This window comes from Diadema antillarum, unplaced genomic scaffold (genome assembly GCF_040938485.1).
Source record: "Diadema antillarum isolate AM-2024a unplaced genomic scaffold, OU_Dant_1.0 seq00000247_RagTag, whole genome shotgun sequence".
In the NCBI taxonomy this organism is placed as follows: domain Eukaryota; kingdom Metazoa; phylum Echinodermata; class Echinoidea; order Diadematoida; family Diadematidae; genus Diadema; species Diadema antillarum.
The window spans coordinates 243,673-264,900 of record NW_027271291.1 but is presented as its reverse complement, the minus strand read 5'-3'; the positions used below and the strand labels follow the sequence as shown (position 1 = coordinate 264,900).

At 40.1% G+C, this 21,228-nt stretch overlaps 1 protein-coding gene across 1 annotated transcript; it reads left to right on the top strand.

The window, feature by feature from the left end:
* The first annotated feature begins 17,833 nt into the window (after nt 1-17,833).
* Nucleotides 17,834-18,700, top strand: LOC139729582 (carbohydrate sulfotransferase 9-like). The gene has a single exon (XM_071640506.1). The coding sequence runs from the start codon at nt 17,834-17,836 to the stop codon at nt 18,698-18,700; it is 867 nt and encodes a 288-aa protein (XP_071496607.1).
* The last annotated feature ends 2,528 nt before the right edge of the window (nt 18,701-21,228 follow it).

Sequence of the window (21,228 nt, the reverse complement as noted above, 5' to 3'; positions counted from 1 at the left end):
GTACAATCAGAGGGACAACCATTACAACTCATCCCGCCGTCAAAGCGAAGCCGAGTTATCCCCGAGTCCGAGTTTAGCCTGACCCCGTTCGGGTAAGTACTGAGACTGAACCTTTTTGGTTAATATTTCGCATTTTCGTCGTTACCCATCGAATATCTTGTTATATAAAATAGCATACATACTTATGATACAGGCCGGCAGTGCACGACAAAAGTTATAGTGCACGTAAAATATAACGATTACAGACGATAACCCACTATCGATTTGATATCGGTTTTTGCTCCCTCATTTTAATCATCGAGTACTTGAATCCCGCACCTTATCAACGCGATTGCGCCGCAACCGCGATATGCTTTGCTCGATATCATCGTTATTCTCAATTCTCGCAGGCTGGCTATGCCAGCAACTTATCTGTGTGGGACTAGACTTTCAGCGGTAGATTTAAACATGGAAGCTGAAATGAACAGTAGGTTCGCTACTTTTAGAGAGACTGATCTATATAAACAGTATCTTAGACAATAAGGACACAAAGGATGCCATCAAATACGCCCTACGAATTTTGGACTCCTACTGTTCTGAAAAAGGAATCAATCCGACGGATATTACTGAGCAAGTCAACCCAAGATTTGTGCCGCTTTCTCCGTACATTCTACGCGGAAATGCGCCGTGGAAATGGGCAGCGTGTGGTGTGTACAGTATACGCTAAGCGCTCTTTGATCACGCTACGCTATGAACTTTACTGCGACATTCACAACACACTCGGAATCCGCATGTGCAGCAATGGGGCCTGGCACGAGCCTTGTGTTTAAATCCAGTAGATCCCTAATCCTACAAAACATCATCTAGTCCTGGTCCTGGACCCACAGTGCAGTAAGTAGGGCGTCTAACGTGTTACTGTTAGTGTTACTGTTAGATCCATGGTAGACCTATTGTAGGGTCAAGTGTTAACTAGCTCTGTCGCTCGTATATAAAGTGACGTACAGTACAGTGTACGTAGATCTAGTATAAAAACGTTAGGCCAGGGCCCCTAGGGCCCTAGACCTAACCTATCGTAGGGCCTAGAAAACGTTAGATATAACCACGTAGACCCTAGACTCTATAGTTGAATTTGGATCTTCAGGATTTTGTCTACACAGGTTCAAAGAAACTGGTATTATTGCTTGTGTAGACACGTGTAACTGTTAGAAATGATCTAGGAGTACAGGACCTTGGCTTATCTTGCCTGGGTATGTATGCTATTTTATATATCACATAGTGCATGACATCTTATTGCACTATAACAAGTACCAAGCACCTCCAAATTCTGAATTTGCCCTCAGGCAATTATATTCAATTCGGCCTGCGGCCTCATTGAATATAACTGGCCTTCGGGGCAAATTCAGAATTTGTCGGTGCTTATATTGTTATAGTGCATTCAGCCTCATGCACTATATATATAATAACATCGTTATCCTGCACATTTCCTAAGCATACGTTCACATTTGGGAGCGAAATTTGACAACTTTTGCAGGCGTACCAGAACTTTGTTTTGGCTTTACCGAAATAATGCTGACCTGGAGACGACAGCATCATTCGGCAGCACCTTGAACGACCAAGCAGCCCTTTTTAGGGAGAGCACTGCTTGCTCCGCATGGACATGGGCCTAGAAAAGGTGGCCTAACCAAAGCTTGTCTCCTCTGACCTAGTTGGCTAACCGCGGCCAAGTGGCATCTTCGAAGCGGTCGAACAAAATAGAACAAAAGGGTCACGCCTCCTTCAAAAGGTGTACACAACTTGAAGTTAGCAAGTTGGAACGTCAGAACAATGCTGGACACGGATGGCCAAAGACCCGAACGGCGGTCCGCCCTCATCGCTCATGAGCTCTCCAGACTTGACATAGACATAGCTGCTCTCAGCGAGGTCCGCCTTGCAGATGAGGGTAATCTCAAAGAGCATGACGCGGGCTACACACTCTATTGCTGGCAAGCCTCGGTGTGAACGACGTCTATCAGCAGTTGGTTTTATGGTCAAGAATTCCATCGCCTCCAGGCTCGAAATTCTTCCAACAGGCCACTCTTACCGGATTATGTCCATGCGTCTCTCCCTTCGCAATGGTCAATATATCACTCTGTTCAGAGTCTATGCCCCAACCCTTCAGGCGGAACCAGCCGAAAAGGATAAGTTCTACACTGATCTGCGCATCTTCTCCCAACAAGTTCGGGAAGACGACAAGGTTATCATCCTTGGTGACTTCAACACCCGCGTTGGGAAAGACTCAGAAACCTGGTAAGGAATCCTTGGTAAACATGACGTCGGAAAGTGCAACGACAACGGACGCCTTCTGCTGGAGTTCTGCACAGAACAACAACTAGTCATCACAAACTCCCTTTTCCAGCAGAGGGACAGTCTAAAGACTACCTGGATGCACCCCGGTCCAAGCACTGGCATCTATACTGGACTACATTCTGGTTCGCAGGAGAGACCAACGTGACGTGCTTCACACCAGAGTTAAGCCCAGTGCTGAATGCCACACTGATCATCGGCTTGTTCGCTGCAAGTTAAACCCTCATTTCAAGCCCAGGCTGAAATACAGAGGGGCCCATCAGAAGAAATTCAATGTTAGTTACCTGCAGTCAGCTGAAGTGACATGTAATTTTCAGACGAATCTCCAAACAAGGCTTGAAGATGAAAACCAATTAAAGGACATTTCTCCTGAAGTCTTTTGGGCTAGGATGAAATCAGCCATACAACAATCCATCAAAGAGGTACTGGGACTCTCCTCCAGGAAGAACAAGGATTGGTTTGACGAAAGCAATCAGGAAATACAAAAGCTACCGAAGAAGCGATCTGCCCACCAGGCTCATCTCACGAATCCATCCTGTCCAGTGAAAAAAAGTGCCTTCCATCTTGCATGCAGTCACCTTCAGCGCAAACTTCGAGAGATCAAGAATGAGTGGTGGACAAACCTTGCCAAACAAACTCAACTCTGTACCGACACTGGCGACCTGAAGGGTTTTTATGAGGCACTGAAGACTGTCTGTGGTCCCTCACGCCAAGTTCAAAGTCTTCTTCGTAGCGCAGACGGCGAAGTTCTAAATGACAAGACCTCCATCCTCACCCGATGGTCAGAGCACTTTCAGTCTCTCTTCAGTGCCAACCGCATAGTACAGGAATCAGCCCTGCTCCAGATTCCCCAACAGCTCTTTAAACCTGAGCTGGATGAGTTCCCTACCTTCGAGGAGACACTTAAAGCCATTGAAGAAATGAAAATCGGCAAAGCAGGTGTGGATGGAATCCCCCCAGAGATATGGAAGGCTGGTGGAAAAGCCCTACACACCAAGCTTCACGAGTTCTTCACGTTTTGCTGGAACCAAGGCCAACTACCTCAAGATCTTCGGGATGCAATTATCATCACCCTGTACAAAACCAGAGGAGAGAAATCAGAGTGCACCAACTGCAGAGGAATCACCCTGTTTTCCATCGCGGGCAAAATCCTTGCTCGAATTCTTCTCAATAGACTAACGCCTAGTGTCGCAGAAAGTGTTCTCCCAGAATCTCAGTGTGGTTTTCGCGCAAACAGAGGAACTGTTGACATGGTCTTTGCCCTCAGACAGCTCCTGGAAATGTGCAAGGAACAAAACAAGGGACTTTAAATTACTCAGTCAGCCTAAAATGCGGCTCTATGTCCACGAAAACAATGGCAGAGGAAGTAGGACAATTGTCCGTGACGCCACTGTTGTAGTAATGGTAGTACTTACCACTACTGGTGAGTTGCAAACTGTAACTTGTCTTGTAGCTCAGTCAGTATGTCTTTCAATCAGGTTCCAGGTCACAACTGAGGGATGCGCGCACAGGCAATCCCTTTTATACCTCCCCTATAATAGACAGGGGAGTTAGGGTGAAACCGCTAGGGGGCGCTTCTACTACAGCATCTTAAGCAACTCTGGCTTAAGGGAAATCATTATTTACTTTGCGGAAACATGAAGGCAAGCGTAGTGCTACATGTAGTCATATAATGTGTAGTGTACGTTAATTTGGATTTTTTATACAAACTTTTGCAATTTATTGCATCACTTCACAGCTTGGGACGGGATAACAATCCGAATGCGTCCAGAAGGGTAACGCTTCTAGGCTTGGAAGATCACAAGTCTGTAAGTCTGGTATAGGGTTTTTACAGGGATTACAGCCTCTAAACTATTTTTTCTTGTTGACATTGCAACAGAAAATTAATATTGCAACAGTGTACAAAGTGTATCAACATTGCTATAGTGTAACGGCGGATGGATAATGACATTACAAAGCTGCTATTTCATGATGTGTAGTGAATACATGCATGGATACAAAATGTGTATGTATAATGATGCAGTACAAGACAGTGTACTATTGTTTGCTCAGAAGAAGCAAACCTTTGTGTGTGTTAATGGAGAATTATATACATATACATTCAACCTATATTGTGATCCAAGAAATGTATGTTTGATATATTCATACAGTGTATCATTCATTGTTTCACTTACAGTTTTACCGTTTCACATACATGCGCACACGCACTTGGGCTTGCGCATATTATAGACAGCAAGGAGGAGAATTGTTAAAGAAAAGAGTGCAACGTTCGACTCGACTGTCTGCGATTTTATTCTTGTTGTGCATGTGTATACGGTTAGCTGACTGGATAGGATCTAGTGCTACCGGTACCTAGAAATCTGAGGCCAGCATAATGAGAATGGATGCTAAAGAAATAGATATTAAAGAACCTACCTAAATCAAGCTTTTCGAGCGTAGGTTCTGGGATGAGGAGCACGGGTACAACATTATGATCAAAACATAGAGGAAAACAAAAGAAAATAAGACAAATACAAATATATTTGTTTGTGCTTCTTAATGATTATGTAATACAAAATGGATATGCCTTAAGGCTTAAGGCTGTTAATATTCGAGTCATATATCTCTGAGCTCGCCATCTCGCACAGGCCTCCCTAGTACGATCAATGGTGATCGATCAACCCGTTCGTATCGATTCCAGACCTTGATGTTTCTGCATTCCCAAGAAGGGGCTCGAGATGTGCGTATCAGGACAACTCCCCCGGAGGACTACTCCCCCGGGGACTACTCCCACCTGACAACTCCCCCGGAGGACCACTCCACCGGAGGACGTCTCCCCCGGAGGACTACTCCCCCGGAGGATGTCTCCCCCGGGGGACAACTCCCCCGGGGGACTACTCCCCCGGAGGACTACTCCCCCGGGGGACTACTCCCCCGAGGACTACTCCCCCGGGGGACTACTCACCCGGGGGACTACTCCCCCGAGGACTACTCCCCCGGGGGACTACTCTCCCGGAGGACTACTCCCCCGAGGACTACTCCCCCGGAGGACTACTCCCCCGGACGACTACTCCCCCGGAGGACTACTCCCCCGGAGGACCACTCCCCCGGAGGACCACTCCCCCGGAGAACCACTCCCCCGGAGAACCACTCCCCCGGAGGACCACTTCCCCGGACGACAACTTCCAGGTTGACTAATCCCCTGGGTGACCACCCCCACCACTTTTTTTTTTTAATGAAAGAATTCGATTTAAATTCCTGTGGACGCTGATCTTTCAAGAGTGACAGAGTTAACTTTAAGTTTGTATGAACGTAACCTAGTTCCTCTATTCTTTGTTTATTCCTTCATTTTTATAATGATAATTGAGCTTCGGCTAAGTACATGGAATTTTATTTCAGAAATAACGCAAAAATAGATGTTCGACATCATTATTCTGTAAAACTAAGGGGTCACCTTGTCCCTTAATTCCCAAATTCCCATCTACTGTCTATCTAATTAATGCACTTTTTGGCAATCATATCTTATTTCTTATTATTTACAGACTGGAAAAAATTCATATAAATCCCATTAACAAAAACTGTCAACGTGAAAAAAATATACCACACAATATAGGAACGTCACTGTAATGTTATATTTTTGAAATAAGTTTCTTCCTTCCTTTTACATCTAGAGGAAGGTTCCACAAACCATGCGTTCTTTTGGAGACTTTTACAATGTAGGTTTGAATGTGATCGCATATGTTTTTCTGTGTTTTTGAGACACCTTGGGTCCTTAGTAATGGGTAAACTTTCCTTCTATTTATTATGATATTACGTTATGAAAAACTGATGGCCGGTAAGGAACCAAAGTCAACAAAATAAGAGTCATTGTGGGAGCGACGGAGCCAGCGTGTTTGAAAATTTTTGCATTTTTGCAGTCCAAACTTGCTCGTTGTCCCTTTATTATATCCGAGTTTATCTGTTTACTGCTCGCTTATTATTCCTTTCAAATTGGTGTAGAAAGAAAACAAGAGCTCGGGGAAAGGGGGGGGGGGGGGGGGGTTGTGCTAGACGCCCACCCGAGTACCCAGTACACAGTCACCACATCTGACGCACATACCCAATAAAACTGTATTATAGCGATCTAAGGGACATAACAGGTGTGTGTGTGTGGGGGGGGGGGGGTGGGGGCAAGACCAACATTTTCCCGGTCAGTGGCATGTACAGATTTTTTTCTTTTTTTGTGGGGGGGGGGGTGGAAGAAGTGATTTTCCCTGATTCTTAAGCATAGGTTGCTTTACAAAACACATTCCTTCAGCGTAAAACTTGTAGGTCGGGTGCAGAGTCTCCCTGCTGGGGGTCCGGGAGACGGAGCCTCTGGAAGCTCTCGAGATTTAGCCACTTTAAATTGAACATGTCAACTATGTTTTGTTTTTTTTTAATGTGACGCGCGTATGTTTTTATTTACTCAACACAATCAAGATGTATGTGCATAGGGTGCAGGCTTCAGAGCCCCTTGCCCCTGTCGTGGCTCGGGGACCGAGCCCCCGGAAGCTCCCGAGATTTTAGACATTGTAAGCCTTGGAATTGGGCCCTGTTTCAATCGAAATTAAGCATGGGTGGCTTTACAGAACACATTGCTTCAGCGTAAAACTTAATGTGAGTGGGGTGCAGGGACAGAGCCCCGGGGGGGGGGGGGACCGGAGCCACTTGAAATTCTCGAGATATATACATTATTTTAAACCATGAAGAAGGCTGCTATTTTGAATAAAAATGTGAAATGCCTATATGCTTTACAAAATAAATTGCGCCAGTTCTATGCGGGTAGGCTCCAGGGGCCCACCTAAGGATCCCTGGTGGGGTGCACCGTGCAGGGCAGAGCCCCTGCTGGGGATCTGGGGGAGCTCTAGAGATTTAGACATTTAAACCTTGAAGTTGGCAGCTATTAAAAAAAATAGCATGGCTGGCTTTACAAAACACATCGCTTCACCGTAAAACTTAGAGCCCATCCCGGGGGTCCGGGAGTGAAGCCCCCTCCCCTCCCCCACCCCCGAAGCTTTCGATATTGCAGCACTGTAAGGCTTTAAGATTTTTAATTAACAGTGACATGCCCATATACTTTACAAAAGATCATACGCACAGTTTTTCCTGCATGGAGGGGCACAATTTTCCTTAATGGTGCGAGGGTGCGAAGCGCCCGAGTTCGAAATTTTTGCATTTTCAGTACTGAAATTGAGTGATTAGATGCACATTTTGGGGGAATTTCGGGGGCGATTGCCCCCCCCCCCGCCCTTGCTGCTCGTTAAGCAAACACTTTCGACAATATAAAACTTCTGTCTTTCTTCACTTTTAAAAGGTGTTTACAGTTCTGGTTGAAGTGAGGATTTAGCTTTTAATGTTTTGCGAGATATTCAGAAACTCTAAGGGATATCAAAAGTTTATTTGATGAAAATTGGTTTTGAAATGGCTGAGATATCCAAAAATAAGGTGAAACAAAGAGATCCTAATAAAAGGCGTGGCCTGCCGTGAGTGGTCCCCCGGGGGAGTAGTCCTCCGGGGGAGTGGTCCCGGGGGGAGTGGTCCCCCGGGGGAGTAGTCCTTCCGGCCAGACGTCCGCCTCCGGGGGAGACGTCCTCCGGGGGAGTTGTCAGGTGGGAGTAGTCCCCGGGGGAGTTGTCCTCCGGGGGAGAAGTCCTAGAACCGGTAGTAGAGGTCTAAGTGTAACCGTGAGAACAAGTTCTCCTTTGTTCACCAGAGGAGGTCAGAGTGGCGATCGATATGGTTTAACCGGAATTATACAGAGTGGCCCAGAAAGAACTATTGTTTTTACGGACTGCACGCTTATTCAGTCGACCGTTGCTCTGCTTTAATAGTAGGTCTACTGATTATGTAACAATAGGTACTATGCACATACTATGATCCTATATTCTCACTGTCTGTGAATACATGTCTTGAGATGCTACGCTGACTTAACAAACAAAAAGTAATGCCACGACGATCTAGGGTTTCGTAAGGTTTAAAGTAGACGAGATCATAATAATGCGGTAACTAAAGAAGTTAATGGATCTGGAACATGTCGTGTGCACGGAAAACTTTCAGAAACAACTGTTCACTAAAGGGAACTACAGTGGACAAGGAGTTAAATAATTAAAAGTTTTTTTTTTTTACTCTTCCTCACTGAAAGCAACTTGCGGAGGAGAATTTGCTTCATCAAGACACGCTCACCAAACACAACGTAAGTGGACTCTCTATACTTTATCGTTTATGACATTTTTGTCCATAATATCTTAGACTTCCTTTATGACTATTTCCCCTTTGCCTTGCCAGCTCTTATCACTCTTGCTTCTATCATAATGCACGCTTATGTACATATTTCACCCTGATGTATAAACTCACTGTGGACGTATACTAATGTGATATCAACAACAATAGATCAAAATCATTGTTTATATATATCATTTATTTTTCTTTTACATAAAAGTTATCTGTCGTTACCATGAATCAGAAGGTAACGATGTCATAACCACACAAATCAATTAAATTAATAAGATAAATGAATAAATAAAAAAATAATAGAACTCACGAGACTCCCACCTGTCTGTATGCGGTCCTCGCCGAAATTCCCTCCTCTGTTTTCAAATGGAATAAGTTCAATCAAGGAGATTCAAGAGAGGGGGCTCGAACTTGCTATAATTTTTCAAACAGCTGTCAGATTTCTATTTATACATATACGAATTCTACAGTTCCATTTGTGCCTTTGATAATTGGGGTTCGATTCTGCCATGTTTCTGAGCAATCCGTAGATTCACTTTTAATGCGAACGTGACATCGGGTGTATTTGTTTGTTCTAAGTATTGAATCAAATGAAACTTCGCCTGATGATGAAGCATTCAAAACAAAAAATGTCGATTCCATACACATGTGCAAAAGTAAAAATCTCAGCTGTATGTTGTAAAAGCGGGGGGGGGGGGGGGGTAGGGTGTGTGGCCGTGACATCCCGGGAACGTGGCCAAGATATGGATGTTCTTGATAGTGTTCTCTTTTGCTTTTATGTGCTCGAAGTTAGAGCAAATCCTGTTTTTTTTTTTCTACGTTATTTTGGATATACTTTCCTTCTCGAATGTGTTACGATTTATCGTTACTTTTCAATGCATTTCCGGTACAACAATCAATAATTACCATAATCTTTATGTGTTAAGTGCTCTAAACAGTTCGATACAGTTTGATAGCAAATTATTGTCCATATATAGACCGGCTTTTGGAATACGCAAACTGAATCCTGTTTCTGAAAGAAGCCGCCTCAAGTCCCTATCAACTCATATAATGTCCAGAGTAGTCAATGTATAGCTCCGTGTGTCGAAACATTGATAATGAAGCATCTCGCGCTTAGATTTGTTAAAATGCTTTTATGGTCGCTATTTCGTCATGACACAGATTGCCCACAGTGCCGTTTGCTTCATGGATTTTTCCAATACCTACCGCTCATCCTTTGATATTGTGTACTTGTTACTTGTACATAGTTCAGCAAGTTACATTGCATTCTTACCACTATCACATTTTCCTTCTTCATCCCATGCGAATGTTATTAGTTTTGGTACTGTTCACCGGCGGAATGTTATTTCCGAGAATAGCTTCCAGTTCCAAGTGACATATATATATAACAACCAAAGTCATGAGCATGCATTCCTAGTAAACAAGTAATTATGTTACCTGTGTTTGTCTATTTCTAAAAACGGCTAAACAAATTAACGTAAATTTTCTTCCCGTAATGATCAACGGAGTATGTGATTACCAGCCAACTGCGTTCAGTTTTTCTTTCAACTTTTCTGACTGTGAAGAAGGTGACAGCACCGACTTTATTATATCCTTGAATACAGAAACCCAAGAATTAAAGCTTGATTTTAGATTCTAACGATGTTTCTGCCCAAAATTCATCCTATGATTATCATTTGGAAAAATATATCAACTCCTTACTTCATTCAAATCCTAAAGATCTTTTTGTTTCACATTTTAATATTGGAAGTCTAAACAAAAAAATTGACCAACTACTTTTATTTGTTAATGAGTTGCAATTCAAACACACTATTATTGACCTCAGTGAAACGTGGTTGTAAAAAGAATTGAATCAAAAGGAGTTAAATTACTTACCAACAACAGGATTAGGAAAAGGGGTTGTGGAGTAGGTTTCTATGTCACACGAACTTTAAATTGTCAGTTGTTACATAAATACTGCATTATTTCAGAATTTTTCATTGAGGTTATAACTCCATACAAAGGTAACATTATTTTGGGGTAAATTGATAGACCACCTCATTCCAACCCTTTATCTATTGAGTTAGATCATGGACTTCTCTCTGACATACACTCAGCAAAAAAAGAAAGTAAACACTTTTTCGAATTCATAGTTTTCACAGAAGATTTCGATGAAAATCAATGTATTATATACCATATTAAAGGTAATCTAATTGGCTATCAACCTAGTAGGTCAATATTAAACGAAAATTTACACATAAGCGAACACATTTGTTTTTGTCCTCCAAAGCACAAAAGTAAAAATTGCAAAAATTGACATTTGTTTTTCATTTGCAAACGCCCTTTAAGATAACAATGATAACAAAAGACCAGTTTAATACAATGAGAGACATGAATGAAATAGCAAAAAATTAGTTTTCGTTCTCTTTTATCTCTTTATATCCTCAAACAAAATCAAAGTGGGAAACTTAAAAGCGAAAATAAGAATTTTCTGTCAGCTCAAACTTCAAATGATATAGGGAGTATAACGGCACAAAGACGATAAAATGAACAGATAATCTTTATTTCTTTCATTCAGTTTAGCAGTTTAAGAATTTATGAGACAAATTCAAGAACGAAATATAATTTACAATTTTCCTAATGTGAGAAATTAATTCAAAGTGTTAATATTGCTTCTTCTCTCATTTCATTTGAATTTGGATTTGACAGAAAATTTTTCATTTTCCTCTATCATTTTCAACTTTTATTTGATCTTTTCGACATCAAAGATATCATTAAGATCATAGGTATATTTTTGCAACTGAATTTATGGTTTTTATTGTGTTAAATTTGTCTTTCGTTCCTATTGTAACATGGTGGAACATTTACGCATGACTGACAACTTGTTCATTTTTGCAATTTTTACTTTTGTGTCTTGGAAGAGGAAAACAAAGGTGTTCATTCACCTCAAAGCTTGTCCATGAGAGAACTCTTAGATTTCTTGTTAACTGTAATATTCTTTCGAATGTCCAGTTCGGATTCAGAAAACAACATAGCACTAACACCCACGCTTTATTGACTTTTATTGATAAAGTAGCACATGCTCTTGACGATGCTTCACACACCATCGGTGTCTTTATTAATTTTTCGAAGGCTTTTCACACGATAAGACTATGATATTCTCTTTTATAGTTTAAGCCATTACGGCATTCGCGGGACGGCTTTAGGTATTATGGTATAATGGTTTAGGGATTATCTAAGCGATAGAAAGCAGTATGTTTATCTAAATTGGGCCATGACGCGAGAAAAGGGCCCTTAGCACCGCTGCGCGCAAACGCCAGAAAACTGCGCGGAAGTTTGACATGTCTACACCTATCCAAAAACTTGTAGTTATACTAACTACGAGCGCAAAAATGCGTTCCCTTAACCACGACAAAACTTCGATGCCGTTCACACCTACATGCAGTTAGCAAAACCTCGAGGTAAACATAACTACGATAAAAAATAAAGGGCGCCTAGTTTGCCCATAGGGTTGCGCACTATTGTGGAAAAAACCTCATTTTCGGTATTTAATGCCCTAGGGGCCCTTTTCTCGCGTCACGGCCCAAATGGTCATGAGTCTTCCATGAAATCAGTTTCATGTGGTGTTCCCCTGGGTTCCCTACTCGGCCCGCTATTATTCATATTGTACATAAATGACCTCCAAAATGCTGATCGCCAGAGATCCTTTCTTTTATATGCTTTGCAGATGACACAAATTTATTTCTCTCACATCGTATAATTCTAATACGCTTATTTATATGTTAAACAATGAAATGAAACTTGTTCAGTCCTGGAGTCATGCCAGCAAGTTATCACTAAACATTGATAAAACATATTATACTCTGTTCAGTAACTCCTTGCAATCTATTCATGGTCATGTCCATATTAATGGCATTAACTTAACAAAGGTTGACAGTATTAGACTTTTAGGACTGCATATTGATAGCGATTTCTCTTGGAAATCTTACATCAACTTTCCAACCAAAATTTTATCTAGGAATACAGGATTTCTAAACAAACTTGAATATTATTTCCCCACCAATATGACATTGCAAATTATATACTCAAGTACATGTATGATTTGCCCTTACCTAAACTATGGAATTCTGGCATGGGGTAACACGTCCCAATCTTGCTTGACTCGCTTTTCCTTGTTCAAAAGCGCGCTATTAGAATAGTTAATAAGGCTGGGTATTTATCTCATACAGATGAATTTTTTCATGGGAACAAAATTTTGATATTGTCAGATTTGTTTCATTACAATTTAGGCACATTCATATACAAATTGTCCAAAAATGATCTTCCTGATATATATATATATATATATATATATATGTATATATATATATATATATTTGCATATGTTTAAAAGAGATTACTCTATCCATAATTATCCCACCCGCCGACGTGATGCTTATCACCTTCCACGTACCCGAACCATTTTTGGGAAAAAAAAATATGTATACAGGGCAGAAATACTGAAACGATCTCTTTGTAGAAGTCTCATGTTGTTTGTCGTTGTCGAATTATCCTCTGCATGAATTTATTTATTTAATCCCTTACCATGAAACTGGCCATGCACAAAACTGACAAAGACAAATGGATTACTATTCATAATCGATTATCATTCTTTTTTAAATCAATGAATTGATAGCGTCATATTAACATTACAAGTGTACCTGTGCTTATTTGGACTTATTCCAAATTTGGTTTCGAGCATGAATCACTTGTCATTAAAGTTTACTTTTGTTGTCAAACCAATCACTAAAGCAGCATATGAAATATTTTTCCAAGCTTCGACAACCATCGTTGTTTGCAGTTTTAAAGGTGACTCTATATGCTATTTGAGTAGGGTTATACATAAATATTCAACCTCCCCCCCCAAAAAAAAAATGGGAAAGAATTAATTTCTTAATTTCATCTTTTCGGGTTACAATTATTGAGCCGTAAAGTCAATGGACAAAAGGGCGCATTGTATGTACGAATTATCTTGTATTACAACAGATAAATACATTTATAGATAGATAGACAGATAGATGAAGGGTAGAGAGGGGGTACGAAATAAGAAATATCGAATAATCTAAACATTGTCATGATAAGCAGAATAAGAACAACTTTGAATCACAAGTTGTATATATCTTATCCTTTCGGAGGAAATATATTTCCTTTAATCGAAGTGACAATATGCAAACAAGGTAATTTTAACTAATTAAAGTGATGCCATAGGATTTTGTGTGTGTATGTGTGTGAGAGCGGGGGTGGGGGGTGGGGGTGGGTTGTTTGTATTGTAAGTCATCGGTCACAATTTCTATTAACTCATGTATAGTATTTGACCTGTAGTTTCACTGAAATTTTGATTTCAGGAATATACTCAAGCTGCGGTCTCCACAGCGCAGCAAAGGTTGCTCTGCTTGGAATCGCCACGACATTTTCACCGCCGTTGGAACAGATCTCACACTAAGAGACGTGTCAAAGGGTAGCCATGTTTTCTGCGACCAAGGAAAATGCGATATCTTTTCCCTCAAAACGGACACTAAGTGCCGTGTTTTCTGTGCTCCTCTTGGCCGTTATCCTGATTTCATCAAGCTTGGGTACGTGTTGTCTCTAAAGTCCTCTCTTTAACCATCGTGGTATTCATTTGCATTGTTTAACTGCTTTATAGACAGTGTGCTACGCAAACATGTGACATTTGATAGATTGTACGCTTTCTTGTAAATCCACCAAAAATGCATTACGTACCATCTTGTCGTAGCATCACAACGTCGAACAAATAATATGTCGTAGAAGTTCAGTGTTTTATTTATTGTATTTGTTACATCATTTCAAAATTTCAGATTTTGATTTGTATCACGTGGGAATATTTATGTTAAACGTTGAATTTTGACAATCCTTCCAGTATATTTACTTCAATGTTTGTTGAAAAGAGTGACATCTATACTAAGCCTATCAATTATGCAAGACAAATTAAGTGGATCCCATTATTGATCCTCGTCTGTATACAGTTCTAGCTCGTAAGGTAATTAGTTTCGATTGCTGTTATCAGCCCTCCATTCTGGCTTGAGTTAGATTATGTTTGTATGCAATCAAATTTCTAAGTTCCTTTGAGCAATATGTCAAAGCCAATATTGTGAAATCCTACCTTTAATTCTTCTACCGTGATCACTTAAAATATCTTTATGTGTTCACGATGAGCCTCACTCGGGTGACTACATTTTGTTTGACTATACATTGTGATTTTCTTTAGCATAGGCAACTACAGTCCAATTATGAACATACGACAATTTTTCGTGTATCACATAAATTACGTCTTTCTTTATCATTGGTATAAAGGTAAGTGTAACTGGGGTCATCCCACGAGACGGACACCCATGAATCATAAGGTCCATGAGACTGACAAAAAAAAATAGGTCCATGAGTCATAATCCAACGAGCGATATGGTTCACGAGTCATATGAGCCCATGACCTCGACACTACGCAGAAAAGGCTCACGAGACCGACACTAAGATCGACACTAGGCAAAGAAAGCCCACTAGACCGACACTACGCAAAGAAGACTCACGAGACCGACACTAGGCAAAGAAGGCTCACTAGACCGACACTACGCAGAGAAGGCTCACGAGACCGGCAGGTGAACAGCGGCATCTACATGCCAATTACAAATATACCTGTACAGGGTGTTCCATGAAGGGGAAAATAATATACTGGCGGATGCAATTTCGTCACGCTATCGAGCAAAGATATCGTAACTAATTGAACAGCACCATCTACATATCAACGACATTTATGTATTTCTACACGTTTGGCTTTTAGGGGACAGGTCTGTCACGCTACGGGATGCGACATTGTTACCGATTGTTTTCTAAAGTAAAATTTTAGTCTCCATTGACCCCCCCCCCCCCAAGAAAAAGACAATGAATAAATTAAAGAGGTCTTGTGAGCCTTTGTGCCTAGTGTCGAACTCATGGGCTGTATAACTCGTGGGCTTATTTTACTTGATGTCGAACCCATGGGCTTTGCTTATTCAGTGCCGAAGTAGTGGGCTGCATAACTAGTTGGCTTATGACTTGTGAGCTGTATGACTTGTGGGCTGTATAACTCTTGGGCTGTATGACTCGTGGGTGTCGGTCTCGTGACGTGCACCCATTCAACTGTGATGTTTTGTGTATTACATAAATCCCTACTTTATTTTGCATTGGCAAGTTAAGTTTAATTATGAACATTGTATCATATGTATGCATTACATAATTTCATCTATATTCTCGACATCATGTGTTATCGCAAGTTTCGTCATATTTCGTCATTGACACAGTGTACGAAATGTAACATTATTACTATGAGGTGTGCGTTCTACAAGTCTAAGCTTTCAGTACAGTCCTCATATTACACGTTTTTTAAATATATTTCCTTGATTTTTTTTTCATTTGACCGTCTTGTGTTAGGTTTATCCTCGAGACAAAATGGAATGTAAAATTTTACGAAAATATGAATATAGGACAAAAATGCAAAAAAGTGAATGCATATATCTCCCTATCTCTCTCTATTTTCAGTTTATTAGCGAATCATGAAACAGCAACTCACTGTAACATCTCATAAAGGAACGTGGACTATCAAATCTAGGACAATGAAGCTGAAAAGTTAATTGGCGATCAATCCTTAAAATATTCAACGATTTCAAAATGAGTCTCAGTCAAAATGTATTTAGTCGTGATTTTTATTCATGACTATCAATCGCGGCGATGATAATGATGGTAAATATTGATATGTATCTCAATGCTGATAAACAACGTAATTGATGCTGATGACTATTAGAGAAGAAAAGAGAACGGAGGTGAAGACACCAGTTGTAATGCTGAATATTGAACCTTTTGCAGATTCCTGGTACAAACACGATCATTGGACGAGGGGTCTTGCGATCGCGCAAAAATCCAGTCGACCGCAGGTTAGTAATCAAAAAACGGAATCACTTGAGATGCTTCTACGCCGACACTTAAACTATTGGCCCAATTCGCACTCCTAATAATTAATTGATATTTTGTTATTGTAAGCAAAAAAGGCGTTGAATTTTACCTTCATTGATAGAATGCACACAAACAAAATAGAACAGCAGAGAGATGGAAAAAAAAACCATAATTTTTCTACATTTGGAAAAGTTTTCACGAAATTATAGCGCCTGTCTCAGAATGATGATTATTTTCTATCAAATCTAATTATGTTTCCACACACATAAATTATAACACAAGTTTTTACGAAATTATACCGCCTGTCTCAGAATGATATTTTCTATCATATCTAATTATGTTTCCACACACATAAGTTATAACACAATACAAACTTTTTTTTCAATGTACCAGAGAGCACGTATAATACATCCCTTGAAAATCATTATTTGTAAACCATAGGAAATTTTGTAGAATTTGCAGGAGTAGATGAAGGCTCTTCGTCTTCTTTAAACACATAAAATGCTCAAGTGTTTCAAGGATAATACGGTACAATTCTTGTAGATTATTATTCGGGGGGGGGGGGATATTTTGAATGTATACGGAGGAGTGTGCCTTACAAAACACCAACAGTGAAAACAAAACACAGAATTTTACCGCGATTGCAGTTGTAATTATTACTAGATATGATGAATCCAAATAACTTACAAAATGTAATGAGTAACATGAAGTAGGCTTATCTCACAACCGCTTTTTTATCGGTCATCAGTCTTTTTTTTTTTTACTTCTAAAGATAAAGAGTACCCGGGATTACCACTATGTCATTACGAACTACAGATATTACTCGTTCACCTAATGTTGTGCATGTTGCATGAATTGACACTAAAAATTGATATGATAGTGCATAGAATATCTATGTCTCACCTGCAGTCAAACTTATACAAGAGTGTTCCCATCAAATAATGGATTTCTGTTCAATTGAACTAGCAATGATGTCTGCCCTCATAGTACTACGGAGAAGAAAAATATCTTAAATAATAGTATTGTATTTAATGAATCGCTCAATATCATTTGTATTACATCTTTAACACCGATCTGGAAGCTGTGATTGAGTGATAATCATCAGTTCTTCCAATTTGTTTGTGAGCAAAATCAAAATTTTATGAAAACATTATGTGATACCTAAAGATACAAATCGATTTTTTAATGTTTATGAATTTGATGAAAACCCTACGATATATACTTTCTTCGAATTGTGTTTTGTCATTTAAAGTTATTTGAGCATAAAATGATGCGGTAAGTTCAGCTTCTCTCTCTCTCTCTCCCTCTCTCTCATCAGCCTATGCCAGAGACGAAAGAAGGAACCATTACAAAACCGACTGATCTTCAGGCGAAAAGACGAGATCATTTGAAGAAGGCCTGTTCTCGTCTTGGATTCAATTCTCCAATAAACTACACCACGATCAGCAACACACTACATCACCCCAAACAAATGTTAGTATTTCCTAAGTACAAGTTAATGTACTGTGTTGTTCCAAAGGCAAGCTGCACGAGCTGGAAGCGACTCTTTGCTGTTCTCCATGGGGTAGTTGATGACGTCGACGAACTCAAGCATCCACACACATTTTTCCGCAAACATTTCACATGGATGAGCCAGCTGTCACTTGCAAAGAGGAAAAAAGTATTAAGGACGTACACAAAGTTTCTTTTCGTTCGGAATCCCTACTCTAGGATTCTTTCAGCTTACAGAGACAAATTTACAGATTCAGTAAAGAAGCCCTCTTGGACTTTGGCTGCTAGACAGTGGCTCAGGGAGAACACATCAGATCCTCCGCTAAGTAATAGCTCCAAAGTGTCCTTCCCTCAGTTTGTCACATACTACCTGCATGCTTCGCCAAAGAACAATCACTGGGAGGATATGAACAAGCTCTGCGATCCGTGTACCGTTGACTACGATTTCATCGGTTACTACGAAACTCTTAAACCTGATTCAGATTACATGCTGAATTTGACAAGAGCGCCGAAGGGTACGAGCTTTCCGGATCCTCAAAAGGTGCCAACGCATAGTTCGAGTGACGACATTCTGGGGAGATTCTACTCACAGCTTTCCGATGAACAGTTCAAGTGGTTATCAGAGAGCGAAGGATTAGCAACTGACCTAGAACTATTCAATTATTTCATGCCGGAAGCCATAAAGAGGGAAATATAGAGCAAAGCATTAAATTTATCAGTAATTTTAATAACATGTAGGCATGCAGTATGTCCCCTCCCCCCCCCAAAAAAAAAAAATACAATCAGGTTTTCGCATTGATAACTCCTAACATTATTAAACTGTCTAAATGCTACTTCACGGTCTTAAAATATAACATTTTAGCTCTATCTTGCAGAAAATCCCATTCGATTTGGTTAAGTGGTCACAAAGAAATGTGGATTGTTGTAAAGCGTATCATGAGTCTGATTCTTCCGAGTTTAGCACTTCGATGATCTTTTGTGTGCATACAATAGTCAGAACTTGGAGGGAAGAGACTGCCGACATCCTTTACAAAATTCCTCATTTCTCTGACCACTGAAGCAAATCTATTGGGGTTTTCTGGAGGATGTGGGCAATGAATTGTAGTTTCATTTCACACTCTGAATTTGTATTTAGATTGATTCAATATTTTTAAAGATATCATGGTGGAGGGTCCCGTCGTATTCTTTTTTCTTTTTTGGACATACGGTATATGTTATCTTAGTATTGACCTGGGAAGGCGAAGTTGCTGGAGGATACTCTGCATCTCGGCAGCCTTACTTAGTCGCTGCGTCACACTGATTGTGTGTGTGTGTGTGTGTGTGTGTGTGTGTGTGATATATTATGGGCAGTACTTGTAAACAATGGGTGTTTTGTGAATGGATAGTTAGGCTATCTGTTTGTGTTGTTTTCGCTCGATCAGTTCCAAGAGAAAATAGTCGTAAAATGTGTAACTTGGCTGTGAAGATAAAAGTCTATTCACATTCTCAACACATGGTGCTTCTGCTCACTCTCTTCCCAAGCTGGCTTCCATTCGTTCTCCTGTCTGCATCATAAACCCGTGTACCAGTCGTATTCTCCCTCATGGAGCAGTCTTAGTGTTGCCACATATTAAAGGACACTGTGATTCACAGTGTAAAACACAGTGTATTCTGTCACACTATGCTTACCTGTGAAATTGGGACATGGGTAATGCTGTGTTGTTATCATACTGTGGAAATCACAGGGTGGATACTGTGGTAGGCAGGTTGACACAGTATGTCAAACTGAGGCATCCCATACTGTGTTATCTACCACAGTCGCTTACACTGTGTTATCTCCCACAGTCGCTCACACTGTGTTAGCTACCACAGTCTTTCGCTCTGTGTTATCAACCACAGTCGGAAAAAAAAATCTGGGACAATCAGCTCCCTTGAAGGAAACCAAAACTCAAAGAGCAATGTGGATTGAGTGAAAGCAGCAACATTCTCAGAACACATCAGGGAAACTGTGAGGAAAATTGGACAATTGATGCAAAAGTTATGAATTTTTCAAATTTGGGTTTTGGAACCTCTGGATGAGGAGACTACTAGAGGTTATGACGCCATGTGTGGACAACAATATAAAGAAAATATAAAGGGAATTCCACAAAAATTCATTTTTTCATGAAAATCACACATTCCGTCAACTTCATACAGACATACGTTTTGTGTAGTAATTATTCCCCCTGCTTTCTGAAAGCGATAAGTCAAGTGCTCTTTCATTATGGTAGACAAGTGAAAGACTTTCACTCAATCCACAATCCTCTTTTGGTTTTGGTTTCCTTTAAGCATGCTAAGTATATCATGAACATGAATCTAAACATTTCACAAAAGTTTGTTGTTCAAAGAAACACCGAGGAATTTAGTGGAAGTATCTTTTGTAATGGGAATATCATTCAATATATATATAGGATGGAACTTTAGAACACAACCTTGAAGACAAACCTTGAAAAAAAAAATGTGTCGTCGTTTTTAAGATGACATTTTGTAACGCTGTACTCATATCACACGAGATCATTTTGCATGCCATTATTAGCCAATTTTCAATTCAATTTTATCTAAGTCAACGGCTTGTTATATAAAGAGGCTGTATGAACGAGGACTATAAGTTTACATGTTAAGAGTACAGTCTGGAATAGTTCATGATAGAGAGCGTATACCATAATTAGAGCACATTAATGTAAGATATGACTTCTCTGTGATGATAAATTTGACATGGTGCTTAATCAATCAAAAAGTAGCAATCGGATATTAAAGTACTAATATTCTCTGTCTCATTCCTTCAGAATGTAGTGAGACCTGTTCGTAATAATCTGCGCACTAAACTTGATTGCTTTAAATCGTCTTATGTCTCGTTTACACCAGATATACAAGAAAATGAGGTTTTTTTTTTAAAGTATGATTTAATTCCATCACCGACATCATTTTGTTCTATCATGTATACTTATAATATATGCGTAATATAATGCACGATAGCGTACATACATATACATTCAATGTGACTTCAATGTAACTTTTACATAACAAAAGCAACACTTATTATGTGAATACATCATTGCAACTTGTAAGTATAATCATGTGCATAATGTATGTGTCTAGGTATATACGAGTTGATCTGGCAAGACTAATATCGGGAGGTTTTTATCATCTCCTCCCCTTCACTTCTGCTCTCTCTCTCTCTCTCTCTCTCTCCAACCCTTATTCCAT